General features: G+C 40.2%; 1 protein-coding gene across 3 annotated transcripts in view; it reads left to right on the top strand.

Moving 5' to 3' along the window:
- The first annotated feature begins 421 nt into the window (after positions 1-421).
- Positions 422-23,105, top strand: part of LOC126203683 (WD repeat-containing protein WRAP73-like) — a 79,179-nt gene continuing 56,495 nt past the window's right edge. For all 3 annotated transcript variants that reach the window (XM_049938051.1, XM_049938050.1, XM_049938049.1), the window contains exons 1-2: positions 422-739; positions 15,160-15,342. In XM_049938051.1, coding sequence (XP_049794008.1) covers positions 584-739; positions 15,160-15,342 — 339 coding nt within the window. In that variant the 5' untranslated portion in view covers positions 422-583. The remainder of the gene's footprint in view (positions 740-15,159; positions 15,343-23,105) is intronic.

Genomic DNA, 23,105 nt, shown 5'->3' with positions numbered 1-23,105 from the left:
CCGTATGTATGCGTTTGCCTGGGCTCGTAACCTAATGTCTTTAATTATGTTTGGCAGAATATCACAGAGCGAAATACGGTAAATTGGAGTGAAAGTAACTTATTGCTCCTTTCTTTATTGCAACCAAAAGTTACACCGTAACCGCAAATATATATATAATGTCACGGAACACGGCCACACACAGATTGAACATAAATATGTGGCGCACTCACACCACGAAAACTGAAAATGAAGCCCGAACCCCGACCATGACAACCTAATCGAATGGGTAAATCTTAGTAATAAATTGTTCACGATGGAGAGGAGCCTGATGGACCAGTAGGCCTAGCAGTCGTCTCTCTCTTATTGTATGAAGTAGAAGAATTAAAGCATAATTCCTATTTTGAGCAATCGTCAGAAATAATTTGGCAAGTGAACAAACTTGAAACCCTGTAACTTACATCGAGAAGCTTGTGTTTTCCCGCACACGAACCAATCACTCTTTCGTAAAGTGGCGGGACGGACACCCTTATGTCAAAAGTTGTTTACATTTTGCTAGCCGAGTGTTTCTTAGTGTTGCTACCGATGTCTGCTGAAATTTACCATGAGATTTTCTCAGACGTTTAGGACAAGTGGATGGCATTGTCAATTGTCAACTAATGGAGGATTTATTGCTAGCGCACACCAACATCAGCTCGTAGTTAGAAGATCAGAAACCGGCGAAATTGTTCAGTCCTTTACGTGTGATGACGCTATTGAGGTTAGTGTGTTAGATGTTTAGTGCGATTTGCGTATTATTGTTTACTGTGACGAATAAAGAAGTAGAACTGTTCACCTTTTGTAGTCCTGTCTCCCTGGTTGCGTGTAATATTACGGTATATTGATAATTTTTACTTTATGGACCGTCTGACAGCAACTGAATGAAACACAATTTTAGTGCCATACGCGTTTCGCCTTTATTTTCTGCAAGGCATCTTCAGTGGCAGGTTGCATGGACGACTTCCTACATAATACGCTCCTGTTGCATTTTTGGTGTTTTTCTTCTTCTTTTAATGCCAATTTGCGGTTTTTTCCCACGTTTTACAGCACTATGTACTTGATACTTGTTTCGATGCAAGTGTCAGGTCTATAGATGAGTCTATATTAAAAACAAGTTCCAGTACAGGTGAGCTCTAGGTCGAGAAAGCTGCCAAAGAGAAGCAATGAGTTTTTTATGGTTGGCTCCAGGGAATCTCCTTTATCACCAGTCCCTGGTCCCAGCACCATCAAGCAGTTAGCAGCATGTGTTAGTTAGCCAACACCAAGTAAAAGAGTAATTCACACTTGAGAAGTTCACAAACAGATATAAAATTGCAGAACAGTTTAGTCTCACTGTCATGTAACAGTGAATCAGTTTTATTTGTGCATATAAATACCACACTTCTTACGAAATTATATTGATAATAGGAATATTCTTTTAGGAAAGAACAAAAACATCATTTTATACGTTAAAGAATTTTGGTTAAGTGAAGGTCAGTTCGATTTGTATATACCACCTGGCTTACTTTGCCTCTGCTAACAGCCGTTACATATGACCAGAATTTCTTTGGGTTCTGTGAAAGCTTATTTGACAATATTTTGCTACGGTAGTCACTGAAGGCATCACACATTGCTGCCTTAACAGCCAAACACATTTCATTCAGGATTTCTCTGTCTTACGCTTTGTTTTACACCTGTTATGCAGTAATCTCTGTTTCATTAGGCCTAGAGGTTTCTTTACAGTGTACACCATGGAGGTTCCCTCCCATTATGAATTGTTCTACAGGATACATATCTGTCTAGTGCGTGGTCAACTGTTCTTCTAAACTTGAGCCAGAGTTCCCGTACATGCTCCTGACCTGTGCTGAAAGTTTCCAGTTTCTCACTGATCCTCTATTGCAACTGAGTCATAAGGATGCTATAACATTCTGAACACATTTCCCTACAGCCTGGCTGTCCCAATCACCTGATCGTAATCCGTGTGACTTCTGGTTGTGGAGCTATCTGAAAGGTGTTGTGTTCCATGTTCTGATTGCAAACTTAGCTGCATTGAAGACACACCTTGCGCAACACATTCTGAAAGTGACCTGGGAAATGCTTCGGTCAGTTGTGGAACATGCTGTTTCTCGATTTCAACTTGTTGCAGAAAACCTTGGACGGCACACTGAACATGTTTTGTGCCAGCCACATGCAAATTAATAATCCAATTTGATTTTGATTGATACTTTTTATGAAGTTTTTGGCCTCAGGACAATTAAAAACCAACGTGATTGATGCTTTTTATGCAGATTTTGGCCTCAGGACAATTAAAAACTGATTTTTCCCATCCGATGTGATATGGCCTTGCGTGATGGATGGGCTTACATAGCTAACAGTATCACACCTGTACACCCATACACACTGAGCAGTAAAGTTTGTTTAACATCAAACGTACACCTTAGGCATTGCTGTATGATTCATTTGTCATTTGTAGTCAACCACTATTAAATGATGATGCTTACAACACCATCTATTGCTACATTTTTTAACTTTTTAGTTTTCTTCTGCCATATGTTTCCCCCTTCTCCGATAATATTCTGTTGCAATTAGACATCATTCTAACCAGTAGTGTTATTTCTACAGCAGTTTGAAAGTTTGACTTTAATTATAATCACCTTGTATTTTCTGTGGGTTCTTCTTCTTTTTGCGCTTGATTGTCAGTGTAAATAACATTTCAGATTTTAATGAAAAGTTTATGATAAGGTTCACTATGGCTTTGTTTATGTAACAGGCAGTCTGCAGGAGAGGGGTATTAATCATTATCTTTATTGCTGGCTTTCCTTTGAATACTCTGTAGTGTTGTGTGCCCATGATGTGCTCGTCCAGGAATCTGGTCTCTTGTACAGCAAGATCTGAAATTCTTTCAGAAGCTTTTCCAATATTTTCTGTTTCCCGATTCAGAGGAGTGAATTTATGTTTATGGTCCCAATGGAGTATTCCTTCCTAAATTTCAGTTTAGAAAGTGTTTCAAGACACTCTGACTCATATCATATGCAGATGGTGGGACCCCCCAGAATCCTAGGTCCCGATGCATTTCACATTGCAGTGGTGGATTCCTTTTTCAAGTTACCACATGGCGTAGTCCTCTCATTTAGCAACATTTCGCTTCTGCATATGAAATTGTTTTGTGTAGGTGGAGGGAATAAAATCCAAAGAAAGATCAGATTGTTAGTCCAAAATGATTGTTTTCCATAGTTTACTCCACTTGGTACTTCCACTCTCTCACTTGTTGGGAACTGAGATTCTTCTTCCACCATTGAGACTGTTGACTGGGTTTCACCTAGAAACCCTAGGCAGGGGCTCTTACTGGGTGCTATATCCGAAGCCAGATGGACCCAGGGTTTTTTTTTTTTAATTTAATTTTTTTTTGTTTTTTTTTTTTTTTTTACGAGGTTGTTACTCCTCTCCCTCCTCCTTCCTCATCTCTTGTAAATGAGGCTCCGGGCTTGGGACCGGCATAGCGGAGTTAAAATGTCTGTGTTATATTTTTTACCTTTTTTGTCATTGCCAATCTTACAATTGTTTGGGAACTAGTTTTGATTACTTTTATGTCAGAAATTCTAGTACAGTGGATGTATCATATCATTTAAATCTTTGTCTTCTTAGGTATAAGTTAAGTTCAACTTTTCACCTGTCTTGTATTTTTTGGGTACTATCATAGACAAGTGATTATTTGGTTTTTGTATTCATGTATTTATTTATTGTAATTCCGTGGTAATCTTTAGCATAACACTGCTTCTTGTATGTATTACTCATCCTTCCACAGTGAAACACAACCCTCTCTTAATTCAGTATATGTCCTGTAAATTTTTTTTCATTATATCATTATTGTCATGTAAGTTATATTGGAATTCTGTATAATTTGACACATTCCATATCCTTAAGATTCATGATTCACTCGCTCCCTTGAACTATGGAACAATAAATAAATAAATAAAAGTGAGAAATAAACATTATTTATATTTCCAAATGGTTAACGTAACACAGTGTGCCTGTTATGTTCATGTTGTTCCCAACTTGAAACTGTTACTTTTGCTTTAATGACTTGCTTGATCCACAAGATATTTTCTTTTGTTTTTCCTGTCCATATGTGCAACAATTTTTGCTGTTCATTTAAAGGGCCTCATTCATCTTTGTCTGTTTAATCTTCATGAGTAAAGGAGACCACTCACCGAAAAGCAGAAGCATTGAGTTGTTAACAGGTGCACGCAAAAAAGAAAGAAAACTTGCTAGCTTTAGGAGTAGTCATTTTGAGCTAGATTACACACACACTCCTGTGCCCCCACATTACATCAACGGGACGTAAAGTGCCAGTGCTGCATTTAAGCATGTGGACTATGATGGGGTGGGATATTGAGTCAGGTTGGTGGGGGAGAGGTGGGCAGAGGGGTTGGGAGTGTGTGGCTAGTAGCTTGGAGGTAGGCAGCCAGTTTTCCAGCTAGACATGCAGGAGCAAGGGTAGGCAAGTGCATGGTCTAGACATGGGATGCACAGTTGTTAGAGCCAATGGGGAGTGATGTAAGCTGAAGGTGACATGGGGATGTGTACTGGTGGTGGAGGTGACATGATGGAGGAAGAGAGAACTTGTTGGGTGAAAAGTGTGGAGACAGTGAGACACCTAGTCCACCTGCCGAAATACAGCACTGTAATTATACATACAGCTGGGACCATGTACAGGCAGAGAGAGAGAGTGTGAGTGTGGGGGAGGGGGCTGTTGACAATTCCAGGCTTCTGCTTTTCAGTGCTTTCCTTTATTCCTAAAGTATTTATATTCTACCAGATCTTTCCTTCAGTGTTGAATTTGTTGCTTAATTTAATTTCATATATTGTTTTCTTAATTGAGCTGTCTTAATCTGTATTTCTCACTTTCTTCCCAATCAGTTGCTTTAGTTTCCAGATCTGCATCTTTTTGTACCCTGCACCTTACGGATAATAGATCACATAAAACTATGAAACAGTTTAGAAACACCTCATCCTGTATCATTTGTTTTTCACGTTATAAAATATAGTTATTTCATTTTTAGTACTATTTGGTTATTTCCAAGGACATTTTCCACAGTTTTTCCCTTACTTTTGTATTTATCATTACTGTTTATCAAGGAGGCATTTGTATAACATTACAGTTTTCATAGATCATGTAGTTACAAAAATTGTTTGCAGCATGTAAACAGAATACATACATAAAGAAATTAAACAAGAATTGCTGCCAAACAAAGTACTGTCTATTTCTTAAATCGTTATATATACATATATTAAATCTAATACTATGACATAGTGTAAATAAGAACTAGCTTTAAAATCATTGTTATGAAATACATTATAGATAATGAAAGTGATGTTTAAGACAATTGTAATTTATTTTTTAGTAACTATTATTAGTTAGTGCATCATCTTCAAGGAGATAGGTGCAAGAAAAACAAGAATATGAATACTTGAAGTACCCTGAGCAATGTTTGATGAGTACCTTATTTTAAGAATGATAATTGAACTGTGAGACAGGCGAAATACCCTCAGACTTCAAGAAGAATATAATAATACCAATCCCAAAGAAAGCAGGCGTTGACAGATGTGAAAATTACTGAACTATCAGTTTAATAAGTAGTGGCTGCAAAATACTAACACAAATTCTTTACAGACGAATGGAAAAATTGGTAGAAGCCGACCTCGGGGAAGATCAGTTTGGATTCCGTAGAAAAGCAAAACGAGGATAATGGAATGTAGTCGATCTAAGTTGGGTGATGATGAGGGAATTAGATTGGGAAATGAGACACTTAAAGTAGTAAAGGAGTTTTGTTATTTGGGGAGCAAAATAACTGATGATGGTTGAAGTAGAGAATATATAAAATGTAGACTGGCAATGGCAAGGAAAGCGTTTCTGAAGAAGAGAGATTTGTTAACATCAATTATAGATTTAAGTGTCAGGAAGTCGTTTCTGAAAGTATTTGTATGGAGTGTAGCCTTGTATGAAAGTGAAACATGGACAAAAAATAGTTTGGACAAGAAGAGAATAGAAGCTTTCGAAATGTGGTGCTACAGAAGAATGTTGAAGATTAGATGGGTAGATCACGTAACTAATGAGGAGGTATTGAATAGGATTGAGGAGAAGAGGAGTTGTGGCACAACTTGGCTAGAAGAAGGGATCAGTTGGTTGGACATGTTCTGAGGCATCAAGGGATCACCAATTTAGTATTGGAGGGCAGCGTGGAGGGTAAAAATCGTAGAGGGAGACCAAGAGATGAATACACTAAGCAGATGCAGAAGGACGTAGGTTGCAGTAGGTACTGGGAGATGAAGCAGCTTGCACAGGATAGAGTAGCATGGAGAGCTGCATCAAACCAGTCTCAGGACTGAAGATCACAACAACAACAATTGAACTATACAGTGCCAATATGAGGCATTAATGGAAGTGATAGTTACACCTCTGAACGTGAGTACTATGAGCGAGCTTGAAAGGAAGGTATATCCAGAAACTAAGTACTGTTTTGGGTAAAAACTACAATTTATTTTTACAAGAAAGGGCATTTTTTAAACTATTTTTCAGTGTTGTTGCCACTATTGTTCAGATGTTTGTTGTAGCGGGAAATTAACTTTTATATATCCTCTTTGTGGTGTCGCCGCCAGACACCACACTTGCTAGGTGGTAGCTTTTAAATTGGCCGCGGTCCGGTAGTATACGTCAGACCCGCGTGTCGCCACTGTCAGTGATTGCAGACCGAGCGCCACCACATGGCAGGTCTAGAGAGACGTCCTGGCACTCGCCCCAGTTGTACAGCCGACTTTGCTTGCGATGCTACACTGACAATTACGCTCTCATTTGCCGAGACGATAGTTAGCATAGCCTTCAGCTACGTCATTTGCTACAACCTAGCAAGGCGCCATTACCAGTTTATATTTAGATGGAAATTATGTACAGTCAAGAGAGATGTTCACCAATTGTGGATTAAAGTTAAGTATTCTACCAGTTACCTCCTGTTTTGCTAGTCTTATTTCTCTGACCTGTTCCAGACCTCACGCCAGTCTGCGTGTAATTAAACGCGTGCATTTTGGCCTCCTCTAGCAACACGGTGTTGGCTCTTCTGCCAACACAGCACCCTTCATAAAAGATGCCACCATTGAAGACTGCTACTGCTGAACACTGTTTTTTGCGTTGTCATTGCTGCCAAAGTGCCTTCCTCCAAAAGTTGCTTGTAGTTAAAGAACAAGTGGTGGTCAGAAGTGTGAGGTTGGACTTCGATGGGTAATCGAAATGCTGCTGACCAAATTGTTGAATAAGGTTTTGAGCAACCCCCGCAGAATGGGGACATACATTGTTATGAAGCAACACAGTGCCTTGACTAAGCATCTAATGCCTTTTGTTCTGAATGGCAAACCAAAGTGTTCTGTGTTTCACAGTATCACACCACCCTGACAGTTTCACCTCTGGGAAGGAACTCAACAAGCAGAATGCTCTGTCTGTCCCAGGACACAACACCTATGATTTTTTGTGCTGACAACATTGTTCTGAATTTTAATTTTTTGCAAGACCATGAGTGCCTTATTGTTTTTGATTCTGAAGTGTCAAGACAAATCCAAGTTTCATTACTGGTCACAAGTCAGTTTAAAAATTCATCTCCCTCATCACTGTACTGGGTAATAAATCTGAAGGCACTCCCAAGTCAGTTCATTTTGTGGACATCAGTAAGCATTTTCAGAACTCAACGGGAACAAAATTTGTGAGAATAAAAGTGATTTGTGACAATCTCATGCAAAATAGTTCTCTCTCTCTCTCTCTCTCTCTCTCTCTGTTTGTGTGTGTGTGTGTGTGTGTGTGTGTGTGTGTGTGTGTGTGTGTGTAAACTCATCACAAAGCATTGTTATTGTGAATCATCTGTTTACATGAATTTTCCCATTTGCTTTTTTCGCAACCAAACCATCATGGACAAAAGAAGGCCACTCACACAATGCTTTGTCATGAACATTGTGTTGCCCATCATTGAATTGTCTCACCCACTTTTTCACCAATCCATCATACATTTTCATCACAAATCTTTACAAGTTAATGATGGATATCAGTTTGCTTAACATTCTTTAAGTTCAAAACCCGTATTATAGAATGTACTTTTCAATCGGCAGGCTCGGAGATTGTCTTAAACATTTTGAGTGATCACTAACAAATACAAACACAACATTATGCAACTTTAGTAGCATCAGTGGAAAGACAATGAACCGGAGAGACGAGTGTGAATGTGCGGAACTATGACACTAGTGCCGCAGTGGCGGTAGAACAAAACAGTACCTACTTTACAGACACATGTTGTACTTTCTGCTGCAAGAGACATGGAATTAATAGCTGATTGAAATGTTGGAGTAAGCCCTGCCAAACTTAGAGAAAATCCAGGAAAAGAGTGGAAACGACCTGTAAGATATCTTGTCCCACTGAGGGAGACACATTTACTCCAAAAATGGAAAGGGAGAAGGGTTTCTGGAGGAGTCCCAAACTCACACTTTATACTATATTTTAAAATGCGTGTGTGATCCTATATGCTGTTCTTGAGTGTGGGATGAGTCAGCTCTCTGTAAGCAGCTGGAAATTGACCTGCCTACTGCAAGTGAATTTAAGCTGCTATGAATGGCTGAGCTGAGAGGGCTACTGAGCGTTGTGAACCAGAAATACCAAAGGTATCTACATTGCTGTCCTCTCCTGTGGATCATTTCTCCTCTAGAGAAAGTATGTGATGTATCACTGTTCATCAACTCAGCTGTTAGTGGCATGTTAGTTGTAGGGTTAGGGATCAGGGAGAAGACATTCACAATCACCAGCAGGGAAACTGCAGGAATGGATGGGAAGGAATGTGAAATGCACTCAGTGAGTGTGGCTGGGGGCTTCATTCATTGAAGAGGCTGTTCCAGCAGTCATTGAGGTAACAGAGTGCACTCAGCTGCTGATTGCAATGCATGTTGGAACAAATGATGCCTGTTGTATAGGCTCTGGTATAATTCTTTGACCATTCCAGTGACTGCAGAGATGATGAAGAAGACCAGCTTTGCTCATAGAGTTTCAATGAAGCTCACAGTTTGCAGCATTGTCCCCAGAACTAATAGTGACCCTCTAGTCCTAAGCTGAGCAGAAGGCAGGGACTCAAATGGTTCTGCAGCAAGACAGGCTGTGACTTCCTAAACTTGCATTAGTGCACTTTAAGGTTGAGAAGTACAGGGTCCCCCTAAATGGGTCAGGCATGCACTGATCAGAGGCTGCTATCCAGGTAACATCACTGTGTGTGAGATGTGCAGAAGTTTTTTTTTTTTTTTAGATTAGGATATTCTCCATCAAGTCCAGATAATGATAGTTTTAGGGGACTCAGAAGTATTGCTGTAAAATAAAAAAAAAAAAAATTCCTTTGCTGGATTGAGTACTAAAACCCTAGTGATTAGCTGCCAAAGAATTCACAACAAGTGCCACTGTTTGAAGCAATCCTCAAAAGCAGTGGAGCTCACATAATACTAAGTGCAGAAAGCTGGTTACAACTAGAAATTTAAAGCACTGAGATTTTTGGAGAAAATGTAAGTGCATGTCGAAAGAATAGGCTAATGGGAACAGGAGGTGGTGCATTTGTCAAAATAGAAAAGAAACTCAGATCCACCAAAATACAAACTGATGCTGCATGTGAGATTGTTTGGGTGAAACTCATTATCAAAAATGGGCATAAACTTACTACCAAAGCCCACTATTGACTGCCAGACTCACCTGTATTAGTATTTGAAAACTTTAGAGTAATTCTCAGTTTGCTAGTATGTAAGTGTCCCAATGATACTAAGTATATCAGAGTAATTATGGTTTTGTAAATGGGGGCATGGCAAAATGTACTGTAAAACATTACTAAATGCCTTCTCTGGAAACTACGTAGAAACGATAGTTTGGAAGGCCACTCATGCTGAAAATATATTGAATCTAATGGCAGAAGATAGATCTGACCTCTTTGAGGATATCCATGTTGAAACCATTATCTATGACCATGAGACAGTTCCCGCAACAAAGATTACTTAGGTACAAAGGGCAACTAAACAAGTAGGCGGATCTGTATATTCAGCAGACCTGAACAGGAGCATGTAGAAGAACTGTGGCTCAGGTTTAAAAGAATATTGACTATGCACTTAATAAATATGTGCTTATTAGAATAGTTAGTTATGGGAGGGACCCCCATGGTATACAGTCACTGTAAAAAAATCTTGAAAAAAAAGAAGAAGAAAAAACAGGCTGCTGCATAGTAGGTGTAAAACAAAGCATAGGGCTATAGATAGTGATCATGAATGAAACACAGTTTGCTGTCAGGAGGGCAATGCACGAAGCATTCAGTGATGTCCATAGCAACATCTTATTGAAAGATCTCTCTCAAAACTCAAAGAAATGCTAGTCAAATGTAAAGCCTGTTAGTTGTGTCAAAGTGAGTGTCCAGATTCTGAGGGGCAAGACAGGAACTGTTGTTGAGGATAGCAAAGCAAAAGCAGAAATGCTGAACTCAATTTTCAAATAATATCCACATCTATTGCCCAAATTAAATTCTTGCATCACTGCAAAGACGAGTGCTAAAACTTAATATCTGTAGCACTGACAGCTAAAATCACTAAAATTGAAGAAAGCTCCAGGGCCCAGTGGAATCTGTCAGATTCTATACCATATTTGCAGCTGAGTTATCCCCTGTTTTAACCATAATATAATATCCATCCCTCAAACAAAATACTGTGCCCAGTAATTGGAAGGAAACATCGATCGCACCTGTCCGCAAAAAGGACTGTAGAAATGATCCACAAAACTTACTGTTCAGTATCCTTGCCTTCTGTTTGTTGGGGATTCTTAGAACATATTCAGAGCTCAAATGTAGTGAGATATCCTGAGCAGAATGACCTCCTCCACACGAACAAGCATGAGTTACAAAAGTGTCGGTCACGTGAAACCCAACTTGCACTTTCCTCGCTCGACATTCTGAAAACCATAGATGTGGAGGCAGTTGGATAGTTGCAGTATTTCTTGACTTCTGAAAACCATTTGATTCAGTACCACACCTATGATCATTATCAGAAGTATGATCATATCAAGAGAAATTTGTAACTGAGTTGATGATTTCTTGGTTGGGAGGATGCAGCTTGTTCTCTTGGATGTAGAAGTAACTTTATGTGTTTCGAGAATGAAAACATGGTCCAAGAAGGCTGTATTCTTTTTATTATTTGTGTAACTGCCCAATTTCAACCTTGGGTCATTTTCAAGTACATATCTTAAGCTTCCAGCTTCATTTCTTAAGCTTAAGATATGTGCTTGAAAATTACCCAAGGCTAAAATTGGCTGATTGCACAGATAATAAAAAGAATACAGCCTACTTGGACCATATTATTGTTCTCAAAACACATTGAGGCAGTGGCCCCCACAAAAATAAAATCTTAAAAAATTCATATTGCCCCTGAGAGTGTGTTGAGATCATTGGTGTTCATTTGTACTTTAATGACATTGCTGACAATATTAACACTAACCTCAAACTTACTGCAGGTGACACCATTGCCTATAACAAAGTACTGTCTGAAAGAAGCTGCACAAATATTCAGTTGGATATTGAGAAGATTTCCAAGTGATGCAAAGATTTGCATCTTACTTTAAATGTTCAGAAATGTAAAATTATGCACTTCACAAAATGTAGTATCCTATGATGACAATCAGCAGTTCACAATTGGAATTAGTCTACCCATACAAAAACCTGGATGTAACAGTTTGTAAGGAAGTGGAACAGCAATCAAAAAGATCAGTAGTAGGTAAAGCGGGTGGCAGATTTGGATTGATTGATAGAATACTAGGGAAGTGCAATCACTTTACAAAGGAGACTACTTGTGAATTACTCATATGACCTGTCCAGTGTTTGAGATCCATAGCAAAGAGGACTAAAAGAAGATATTGAATGTATATAAAGAAAGACAACAGGAGTGGTCACAGGTTTGTTTGAACCACACAAAAAGCTTATAGAGATACTGAAGAAAATTAACTGGTTGTCACTTGAAGGTAGATGCAAACTACGTAATAAAAGCCTATTTACAAAGTTTCATGAGGCAACTTAAAGTAATGAATCCAGGAGTATTCTACAGCCACCAACATGATGCTACTGTAGGTATTGCAAGGATAACAGTAAACTAATTACAGTTTGCACAGACACATTTAAGAAATCCGTCTTCTCTCACTCCGTGTTTGAATGAAATTGAAAGAAACACTAATTATTGGTAAATGAGAAGTACTCTCTGCCATGCACTTCATAATGATTTGCAGAGTATAATTGTGGGTGTAAATGATTACCTTCTCATTGCAAAAGTGAAGGAAATGGAGTGTGTAAGGAAATTATGAAGTCTTTCTAAAGTCATTTGAGAGACTGCACCAGTGCATAAACCTACATCATTGTACTCCAGAAGCCACTGTACTGTGAGTGTGAGATAGTGTGCTTCGGCAGCATTGATCATCCCCCACCCCCACCCCCCTGCACCTCTTTCCCCCTTTCCTGTGCAGGAAAAATGAATGATGGTAAGACTCCATATCAGCTCAAATTTCTGTGATGATCCCCATGAAAATTTTGCAATACATATGTACGAGGGGACTTTGAGCCTTCTTGGAATTTATACCCTTTGTATTTTAACAGTAAACCTCTTAATGATGCATAGTACCTCTCTTGCACCATCTGTCACTGAAATTTGGTGCATGTTTAGGTGACATATAACAACTCTATAACTCTCACTTGGGATACATTTATCTATGATTGTTTCACCATGTTAGAACTTGGCAAGTCATTTGGAACTTCTAGAATTTGCTGAATATAGTCCCAAAGCTGGTCTGATACTTTCTAGGCGCATGATTTGTTCATTAGGTTACATTGCAGGACCAACCTAGGAGTTATAATCTAGTGTCTTCTTGACTTCGTGGACAAACATGGAATCTGTTTTCCACAAGGTTGCTGTTTGTATAATCTGTATTGATTCCTAAAGAGGAAATTTTTGTTCTTCAAAAAGGACATGAGCATAAAATGTCCCTTATCTCTGAAAGAGTTTGATGGCAAACCTTTAGTTTGTGCATTTGTCAGATGACTTGTGTCTTTACCAATCATTGGAATGCTTTGTTGCTCCAGCTCTTTTGCATTATCTATATTGAATTATTCTGGTATTTCACCACCTTCAGTTATCTTTCCTTCAAGCTGTTTTAGTTGACTTTCTATTCTGCAATCACTTCAAACATCTGTCTTTTCAGTGTGTGTGCAATGTTTGAAAGGGGACTGTTTTAAATCCTTTTGCAGTGGCCCTTTTCTGGAAGACCGAATTCATTATTTTATCCTGTTATTCTCCCTCTCTCTGCCAGAATAAGAGAGTGACTATATGAATGACATTGATTCATTTATCGACATTCCTTAACATCAGAAGTCATAATTATTTTTTCATTAAAACAGCCATAAAATTTACACTTTTGACTTACCTGAGCATTTCCTTCCTTCACACCATTGCTTGACGTGTAGATGTTTACAGCATATTGTACTATATTTTTCAAATGTATCCATTATACCCCACATCCTCATCATCAGAGATGTTTGATATTGGTTGCCCAGATAATTTGCAACTGTTATCTATTGCACTGGTTAAGAAAGAATATTTTGCTACCTATCTTAACATTTCTTTTGCCATTTGGTGTCATTGATGCTATAACATCCTTAGTACCACATATCGTGCTTATGGAATATCTCCCTTAAAAACTGTATGCATATGACAGATACTATCTAAGTAGATGCTTTCTGTATGGAGAGCCCACCTGAACTCTTGAATAGGACTCTACAATAATCCTGTCAATAGCAGAATCATGAAATCTGCAGGTGAGATCATTGCATAATTGTGAGTTTCTCGTTCAGGCCCTCTTCTTGATTCTGAACAGGAGAACAATGATTGTTCATGGATAAGGTGCTGCAAATTAAGTCAAGAAGGAGGCTATGATGATTTGTGGAGGTAAGTGTTATGCCGGAGCCAAGGTAGCTCCTGAGGGCCAGCAACCCATATTACACCACAGAGGACAGGGTTGCCTATGTCCAAGGCGTACCAAAAGCATAATGGTAAACACCAGCTATAAACATACAAGATAATGGAAACAGACATTCCGAGCACTACTTCCTGCAAGGGGGAGCTCAAGACACGGCCTGCAGGAAGTATCAGTACGCCAAAACCTGATTGGCTGGAGACAGCTATTTAGGGGCTAGAACCAGCCCCGAAGTTCAGTTCACTCTGGATGCCGACGTCGTGGATTTCGACTGCTGAAGATAACATCTCTGTCTCTGAATTGGACTTTTAGTAGTTACTAGTATGTGTGCCTCAATTAGGAGACTTTTACTGGCATCATTATTGTTACCTTCCTTTTGTTCTTCAGTCATCAACCTTGTAAACTTACATAAATAAAAGTTGTGTTTGTGAAAAATTGCAAATTGTCAGCCACACAGTAAGTACTTAGAATGTCAGTAATTTATACAAACACTGAGCTATTGTGTAAAAACGTTCCTCCATGAGGCTGAGATCTGCAATGCAAAAATTTTTGGAGAGTTACAGTTTGTAGTGATAGTTTTATGTTCAGAACTAATAACAAGAAACAAAAAGAAATTAAACAAGGCAGCAGTTATCAAATTAGGGAGTCAGCAATAGTATTGCTTCAAGGGACTGCTACAATGAAATGCAGTAATTCAGGATGTCACCTGGTTAATTTGGATATTTTACTTCATTGCTGATGGATTGAAGTCACTGACATAACTGTATAGAACACACTATGACAAAATACATCCCTTTATGGCAACTTGATTGAATTCGTTAACTAATTTACAGAATGTCATACATGAGAAAAATTGGACAATATGAAATAGTATTTTCTGTAAGTTATTATTACCAACTACTTTTATAAAGAATTACATCAAGCAGTCTTCTCTCAATGTACCTATCTTCCCCTCAATCCTGCTCTATAGGGTTAGCTGCAATCTATCTCATTTCATATCGTAAGAAAAACTGTGGTGGATTTTATGTTTTTTCACTGGCAAATGTTTTACTTTTCAGTCTCACTGTTGATAAATCTTTTTTTTTTCTCTCTTTCTTCTGCAGAAAATTGCATGGTCACCGGATTCTGAATACTTGCTGTGTGCACTCTACAAAAGATGCAGGGTGCAGATTTTTTCCCTTACAGATTGTGACTGGAAGTGCAGAATAACAGAAGGCACGAGTGGCCTCATAGATGCTTTATGGTGTCCTGATAGCAGACACATTCTGACCATAGGTGAATTCTATGTAAGTTTTTGTATCAATCTAGATTCATAAAAAATTTTAATATTGTAATGTTCTGAATGAAGTGTGAATAATGATCAGGAGAGCCTATTTAGCTTTTAGCCGAAGTACTAAATGTAAGAAGTATTCGTGACTCCTAGGCTTTGTACATTATAGTGTACGCATATGTGCGGTAGTGCTTCACCCAACAGACCTGATAAATAGATTAATTTTATCTTACCTGTCATGTAATGTATCATTTATTGTCAGTTTACAACATTATTGTAACTGAAGGAAATTAAGTATGTTGTGTCACAGAAATGAATGAGCATTTGAGCAGGCGCTACAGTTGTTTTCAGTACTTTAGAGTCTAAATTTTTGCTAGGAACTTACGGTACTAAAGACCTATTGGCCTGTTCGTGCATAATTTACAATAGGATTAACGTTCCATTCCAGTATATTTATACTTTAGTGAAGGTAGTGGCAAATAACAACTCTGTTTTGAATGGATTGTGATGTGTGTCACTGCAGTACAAAATATGAGAAGTATTTGTCATCATCTTATGTACGGAGATTAGGCATATGCCTATTCCGTTTTCACAGAATTTATGTCCACCATTTCCTTGGTCAATGAATGTCGCTCCCCTTCCTTTTGAGTAATTGTTCAGGATTTTCTTGGAAAGTCTGTAATCTTCTATTCTATTCACATGTTTAGATCTCTCTTTGTATTAAGATGTTTCCCCATTAACAGCATGTACATTTAACTCATTCCAAAATCAAATATAAACCAAGTGATATGATTGAAGTATAAAGCTAGATTATGTGCAAAGGGATATTCACAGAAACTGGCACTTGATTGCAAAGAAACTTCTTCACCTGTTGATATGAATGAATCAACTTGTATTCATTTAGCTTTGAATGGAGTGTGATATAGGAATGAAGCAATGTATATGAAGACTGCCTTCCTAGATAGTGATTTGCAAGTAGATATTTTCATGGAACAGCCTGTAAGTTGGATCAATGATTATGCAACTTTAGTCTGCAAATTAAAGAAAGTCCTTTATGGACTGAAGTGATATCCTTAATGTTGGAATCAAAATATTGTTGTTCAGTTATTTGTCTTTTCAAACAGCTTTATTCAGATAATTGTGTATTTCACATCCAGGTTGATGCCCAATAGGTGTTTTTAGCTATTTTTGTTGATGGTGGACTCGTTCTGAGTAAATCAACAGCAGCTGTAAATAAAATACTTGAAGAATTCAGGATTTGTTTTGAAATTGTGGTTGATGATCCCAGTTGCTTTGTAGGACTGGAAATCAGGCAAGACTTTGAAAGTTAAAAACTGCCCATCTGTCAAGAGGACTATATCAACTGCTTCTTAGAAAAATTCAATGTGAACAACTGTAATCCTCATGCAACACCTACTTATTACAGATTGTAGTTGCACTTAGGACAGTGCTCAGCTAATGAAGACAAGAAATCAGTGGAAAATGTTACATTTTGCAAGACTGTAGGTGGGTTGATATTTGTTGCGACTGTAACAAGACCACACATAATGTTTTTTGTCAGTCGAGTATGTCAGTTTCTCAACAACGCTGGACCTGAGCGTTGGATTGCAATTAAATGCATCCTAAAATATCTCAAAGTTTCAAAAAACAAAGGTATTGAATACAGTGGTAGCAGTCTTGAACCTCTTGTGTACGTGGATTCTGCTTTTGCTACACCTGGAATTCACAATTAAGTGCCTGTCAGAGGGGTCCTCCAACCACCTTCAAACTATTTCATTACTGAGCAGCATTCTGGGAAACAAACACTTAAATCTTTAAATGTGAGCTCTGATTTCTCTTATTTTATTATGATGATTATTATTAGGTAGGTGCCAACAAAATATATTCACACTCTTGAGGAGAAAGTTCGTGACTGAAATTTCAGGAGAAGATCCTGCTGCAATGAAGAATGCCTTTGTTTTAATGATTGCCTCACCCAATTATTGTGTCGTATCTGTGGCACTCTCTCCACTCTTTTGTGATAATACAAGATGAGCTGCCCTTTTTTGAACTTTGTTAGTGGTCTCTATCAACTCTACCTGATGCACATCCTGCATCCACAACAATACACCAGAAGAAAGTGGATAAGTGTAGTGTAAGTAGTCTCTTCAGTAGCCGTGGAGACATCGATGTTCGTCATTCAACATTGGGCTATGTCAGTATACTAACAAGTGGACTTGTTACCTGGCCATCTTGCTGGCAAAGATCTGTTGCCAGATCTACAACAGGAGCTGAGTATGCAGCAGCATCCAACTCAGCTGCTGAAATAATGTGGCCTTGCTCATTATTACAGGAGCTCAGTGTCATCATGGGACAACCAGCTCAGCTCTTTAAGGACAATCAGAGTACACTGCAGTTGTGGAAATAATAATGAACATCACAAAAGGACTAAATAGATGGACATAAAGTTTCATTGCATTCACTAGAAGACAAATGATGGTTCTATTCTTTAGTCCTATGTCAAGTCATATTAGTTGGCAAACATGGTTGCAAAAGTAGTTACCAATGAAAGGTACAAAATTAATTGTAGGTCATTAGCAATTGTGTTTTGGTCTAATGATGTCAGAAGTCTATACAATAATCACCTTGCAGCTGTGAAGACAAGTGCTGGCATGTCTCATTTCTTCATTGTATCAGAAGGTGTCAGACAGGGTTATGTTTTATCTCCCCATCCCCATTCCACTACCGAGCGAGGTGGCGCAGTGGTTAGCACACTGGACTCGCATTCGGGAGGACGACGGTTCAATCCCGTCTCCGGCCATCCTGATTTAGGTTTTCCGTGATTTCCCTAAATCGCTTCAGGCAAATGCCGGGATTGTTCCTTTGAAAGGGCACGGCCAATTTCCTTCCCCATCCTTCCCTCCCGCGAGCTTGCGCTCCGTCTCTAATGACCTCGTTGTCGACGGGACGTTAAACACTAATCTCCTCCTCCTCCCATTCCACTGTTCAACATTTGTGGAGAACATGTCATTAGGAATGCTCTTGATGGTTAGACTTGAAAGTGTCCCAATTGGTTGTAGAATTATTAACAACCTATGATTTGCTGATGGCACCGTGCTTTTAGCTAGCAGCTAAAATGGACTTACCGAACCACTAGCAAAAGTAAAGGATGTTAGTCTATCAGGGATCAGACATCAATCTCAACAAGTCCAAACTCATGACAACTGATCAAGGAGCAAAGCTTCAACTTAATTGATGATTAAAGGAAATGGCAGCCATGCATTCTTCCATCGATGTTGGATCAAGCATCTGCAACACAGGAATCAGTGAAGATAAGATGACAGGTCACACTAGTGCAGATGGGTATGAAGAAGCTTCCCAAGATCTGTCAAAAAAAGAGCAATAACAAATCACCAAAAACGTTCAGCATGTTTAAACACAAATATTTTTCCATCTCTTTAATGCTTGCAAAATGTGGACCCTTAAGGCCAGAGATAAGCAGTATACTGATGCATTTGAGTGTTGGTACATGCACAGGATGGTGTGAGTAAAATGGACTGAAAGAGATCAACAGACGAGTCCATTATTGAGCACTCAGTATTTTCAGATACCTTTCTTCTCATGTCAACCACAGAGTTTTCTAACTCTTTAGCAATATTAATGATTAATAGAAAATCTCATATAAAGATGAGAAACAAATACTAACAATGAGATAGAGGGGCTGGCCAGTACTTACCTCAGCTCAGTACAGCCGATAGATACACAAAAAACAGAACCGAAAATTTACGTTCCTAGCTTTTGGAACAAATGTTCCTTCATCAGGGAGGAGAGAGGGGAAAGAAAGGGAAGAAGGGAAAGTGGATTCAGTTATTCACAACCCAGGTTATGAAGCAACAGGGAAAGGAAAACAGGGAGCGTAGCAAGGATGGAGGCATGGTTGTCAGAGGGAAGCCAAAGATATTCTACTATAAGTACTGCGCCAGCTTCAAACCAAAGAGGACGCATACAGAAGTAAAGAGGTATATAGTATAAAGATAAACACAACTATGTAGGATGAAAAGATGTGTGAATGGCTAAAGAGGTAAGGGAAAGAGGAGAAGACTGAAGAGTAAGGTTGTTTAATGTAGGTTCAGTCCAGGGGGATGGCAGGATGAAAGGATGTCTTGGAGTGCAAGTTCCCATCTCCACAGTTCAGAGGGACTGGTGTTGGGTGGGAGAAGCCAAATGGCACATACGGTGTAGCAGGTTCCTAGGTCCCTAGAATTATGCTGGAGTGCATGGTCCGCTACTGGGTATTGGACATCTCCTAGGCGGAAAGTTCGTCTGTGTCCGTTCATGCGCTCAGCCAGTTTAGTTGTTGTCATACCGATGTAAAAGGCTGTGCAGTGCAGGCATGTCAGCTGGTAAATGACATGTGTAGTTTCACACGTGGCCCTGCCTTGAATTGTGTATGTTTTACCAGTAGCGGGGCTGGAGTAGGTGGTTGTGGGGGGATGCATGGGGCTGGTTTTGCAGCGGGGTCGGTTACAGGGGTAGAAACCGCTGGGTAGAGAAGGTAGTCTGGGAATATTGTAGGGTTTAACAAGGATGTTACGGAGGTTAGGGGGGCGACGAAAGGCAACTCTGGGTGGTGTGGGGAGAATTTTGTCCAGGGATGATCTCATTTCAGGGGTTGACTTGAGAAAGTCATATCCCTGGCGGAGTAATTTGTTGATGTATTCGAGGCCAGGATAATACTGGGTGACAAGGAGGATGCTTCTGTGTGGTCTGGGGGTAGGAACATTGTTGATGGATGGGGAGGAATGTATTGCTCGGGAGATCTGTTTGTGGACAAGGTCTGCAAGATAGTTGCGGGAGAGGAAAGCACTGGTCAGGTTATTGGTGCAATTGTTGAGGGATTCATCACTGGAGCAGATACGTTTGCCACGAATACCTAGGCTGTAGGGAAGGGAGCGTTTGATGTGGAATGGATGGCAGCTATCAAAGCGAAGGTACTGTTGTTTGTTTGTGGGTTTGATATGAACAGAGGTGTGGATGTGAGCTTCAAAAAGATGAAGGTCAACATCCAGGAAGGTGGCTTGGGTTTTGGAGAAGGACCAGGTGAAATTCAGATTCGAAAAGGAGTTGAGGTTATGGAGGAAATTAAGGAGTTTTTCTTCACCATGAGTCCAGACCACAAAGATGTCATCTATAAACCTATACCAGGCCAGGGGAAGCAGCTGTTGGGTCTTCAGGAAAGCCTCCTCCATGCGGCCCATGAAGAGGTTGGCATAGGACAAAGCCATCCTGGTTCCCATGGCCGTTCCCCTGATTTGTTTGTAGGTCTGGCCTTCAAAAGTGAAGTAATTATGGGTGAGGATGAAGTTGGTAAGTGTGATAAGGAACGAGGTTTTTGGAAGATCTTTGGGTGGGCGTTGGGAAAGGTAGTGCTCAAGGGCAGAGAGACCATGGGTATGTGGGATGTTTGTGTAAAGGGATGTAGCATCTATGGCGACAAGAAAGGTTTCAGGTGGGAGGGGAGTGGGAATGGATTTGAGGCGTTCTAGGAAGTGGTTTGTGTCTTTGATGTAGGATGGGAGTCTGCGGGTGATAGGTTGGAAGTGTTGGTCTACCAGAGCTGAGATACGTTCTGTTGGGGCTTTGAAGCCTGCTACAATGGGACAGCCAGGATATTTCTCTTTGTAGATTTTGGGTAATAGGTAGAAGGTAGGGGTACGTGGCTCAGGTGGAGTGAGTAAGTCTATGGAAGCCGTTGTGAGGCCTTGTGAGGGACCCGGATTTTTAGGATTTTCTGCAGCTCAGTCTGGATGGAGGGAATGGGATCCTGGGTAACAGCTTTGTAGGTTGAGGTGTCGGAGAGTTGACGCAGTCCTTCTGTCACATACTCCACATGGTCAAGTACCACAGTTGTGGAGCCTTTATCCGCCAGGAGGATGACAATAGAGCGGTCTGTTTTCAGCTCCTTAATGGCACGGGATTCAGCTGGGGTGATGTTGGGGGTTGTCGGGATGTTCTTCAAGGACTGGGAGGCAACACTGTATGTGAGGAATTACTGAAATGTCTGCAAGGGATGGTTTTGGGGGAGTGGAGGAGGATACCTTTGAGAAGGCGGTTGGAACTGTTCTAGACAGGGTTCAACACTGGGTCTAGTATTTGGGGGCTGTGTTTGGGTAGTGAAGTGATATTTCCAGTTGAGGTTCCGGGTGAATGAGAGGAGATCTTTAACCAGGGCAGTGTGGTTGAATTTTGGCATGGGGCTAAAGGTTAAGCCTTTTGATAGAACAGATATCTCTGGAGGAGAGAGGGATCTGGATGAGAGGTTTAGAACTGAATTGGGACTGGTGATATGTGGCATTTGACTGTGGTTATAGTTGAGATTTGGTCTGTGTGGGGTATGTGCTGGGATGGGGAGATTGAGTAGTGTGGCTAGGCTAGGTTTGTTGGCTATGAGGGGGGGTTTGTTGAAGGTTCTGTTGTGGTTGGTGTTTGTGAGGGATAGGGAGAGGGACCCCACTTCTTAGGTGTTGCACTAGCACTGTGGACAGTTTTTTCAGGTGGTGTGTGGCATGGAACTCAAGTTTGCAGCTGGCTTCTAGGATGATGTTCCTGAGTGTGTTCTCCAAGCAAGGGTTTGAGAGGTGGAGGACTTTGAAGAGAGATAGGAGCTGTTGGGACTGGTGGTTACATGGAGTAGTGTAGAGATTCAGGACAAGTTGGGTAAGGGCTAAGGATTGAAGGTTCTGGAAGTCCAGGAGAGACTGGTGGAAGGAGGAATTGCACCCAGAGATGGGAACTTTTAAGGTAAGTCCTTTAGGGGTAATTCCAAAGGTTAAGCAGAACTGGAGGAAAAGTATGTGGGATTGTAGTTTGGCTACGGTGAATGCATGTATCCGGGATGAATGTAAATAATATGGTATAGGATTAGGGTACATAGTGCGTAACTGGTGGGTAGGGAAATATAAATAAAGTTAAAATGGCAATCATAAGAAGGAATAAAACACGGAGGGAAGGACGAGAAAGAAAGAAAGAAATTGTAGGCTTTCCTGAAGACCCAACAGCTGCTTCCCCTCTCCTGGTATAGGTTTATAGATGACATCTTTGTGGTCTGGACTCATGGTGAAGAAAAACTCCTTAATTTCCTCCATAACCTCAACTCCTTTTCGAATCTGAATTTCACCTGGTCCTTCTCCTTCTCCTTCTCGATGTTGACCTTCATCTTGTTGAAGCTCACATCCACACCTCTGTTCATATCAAACCCACAAACAAACAACAGTACCTTCACTTTGATAGCTGCCATCCATTCCACATCAAACGCTCCCTTCCCTACAGCCTAGGTATTCGTGGCAAACGTATCTGCTCCAGTGACGAATCCCTCAACAATTACACCAATAACCTGACCAGTGCTTTCCTCTCCCGCAACTATCCTGCAGACCTTGTCCACAAACAGATCTCCCGAGCAATACATTCCTCCCCATCCAACAACAATTTTCCTACCCCAAGACCACACAGAAGCATCCCCCTTGTCACCCAATATTATCCTGGCCTCGAATACATCAACAAATTACTCCGCCAGGGATATGACTTTCTCAAGTCAACCCCTGAAATGAGATCATCCCTTGACAAAATTCTCCCCACGCCACCCAGAGTTGCCTTTCGTCGCCCCCCTAACCTCTGTAACATCCTTGTTAAACCCTACAATATTCCCAGACTACCTTCTCTACCCAGCGGTTTCTACCCCTGTAACCGACCCTGCTGCAAAACCAGCCCCATGCATCCCCCCACAACCACCTACTCCAGCCC

Source organism: Schistocerca nitens, chromosome 9 (assembly GCF_023898315.1).
Source record: "Schistocerca nitens isolate TAMUIC-IGC-003100 chromosome 9, iqSchNite1.1, whole genome shotgun sequence".
Classification (NCBI taxonomy): Eukaryota; Metazoa; Arthropoda; class Insecta; order Orthoptera; family Acrididae; genus Schistocerca; species Schistocerca nitens.
This window is presented reverse-complemented; position numbering and strand designations above follow the sequence as displayed.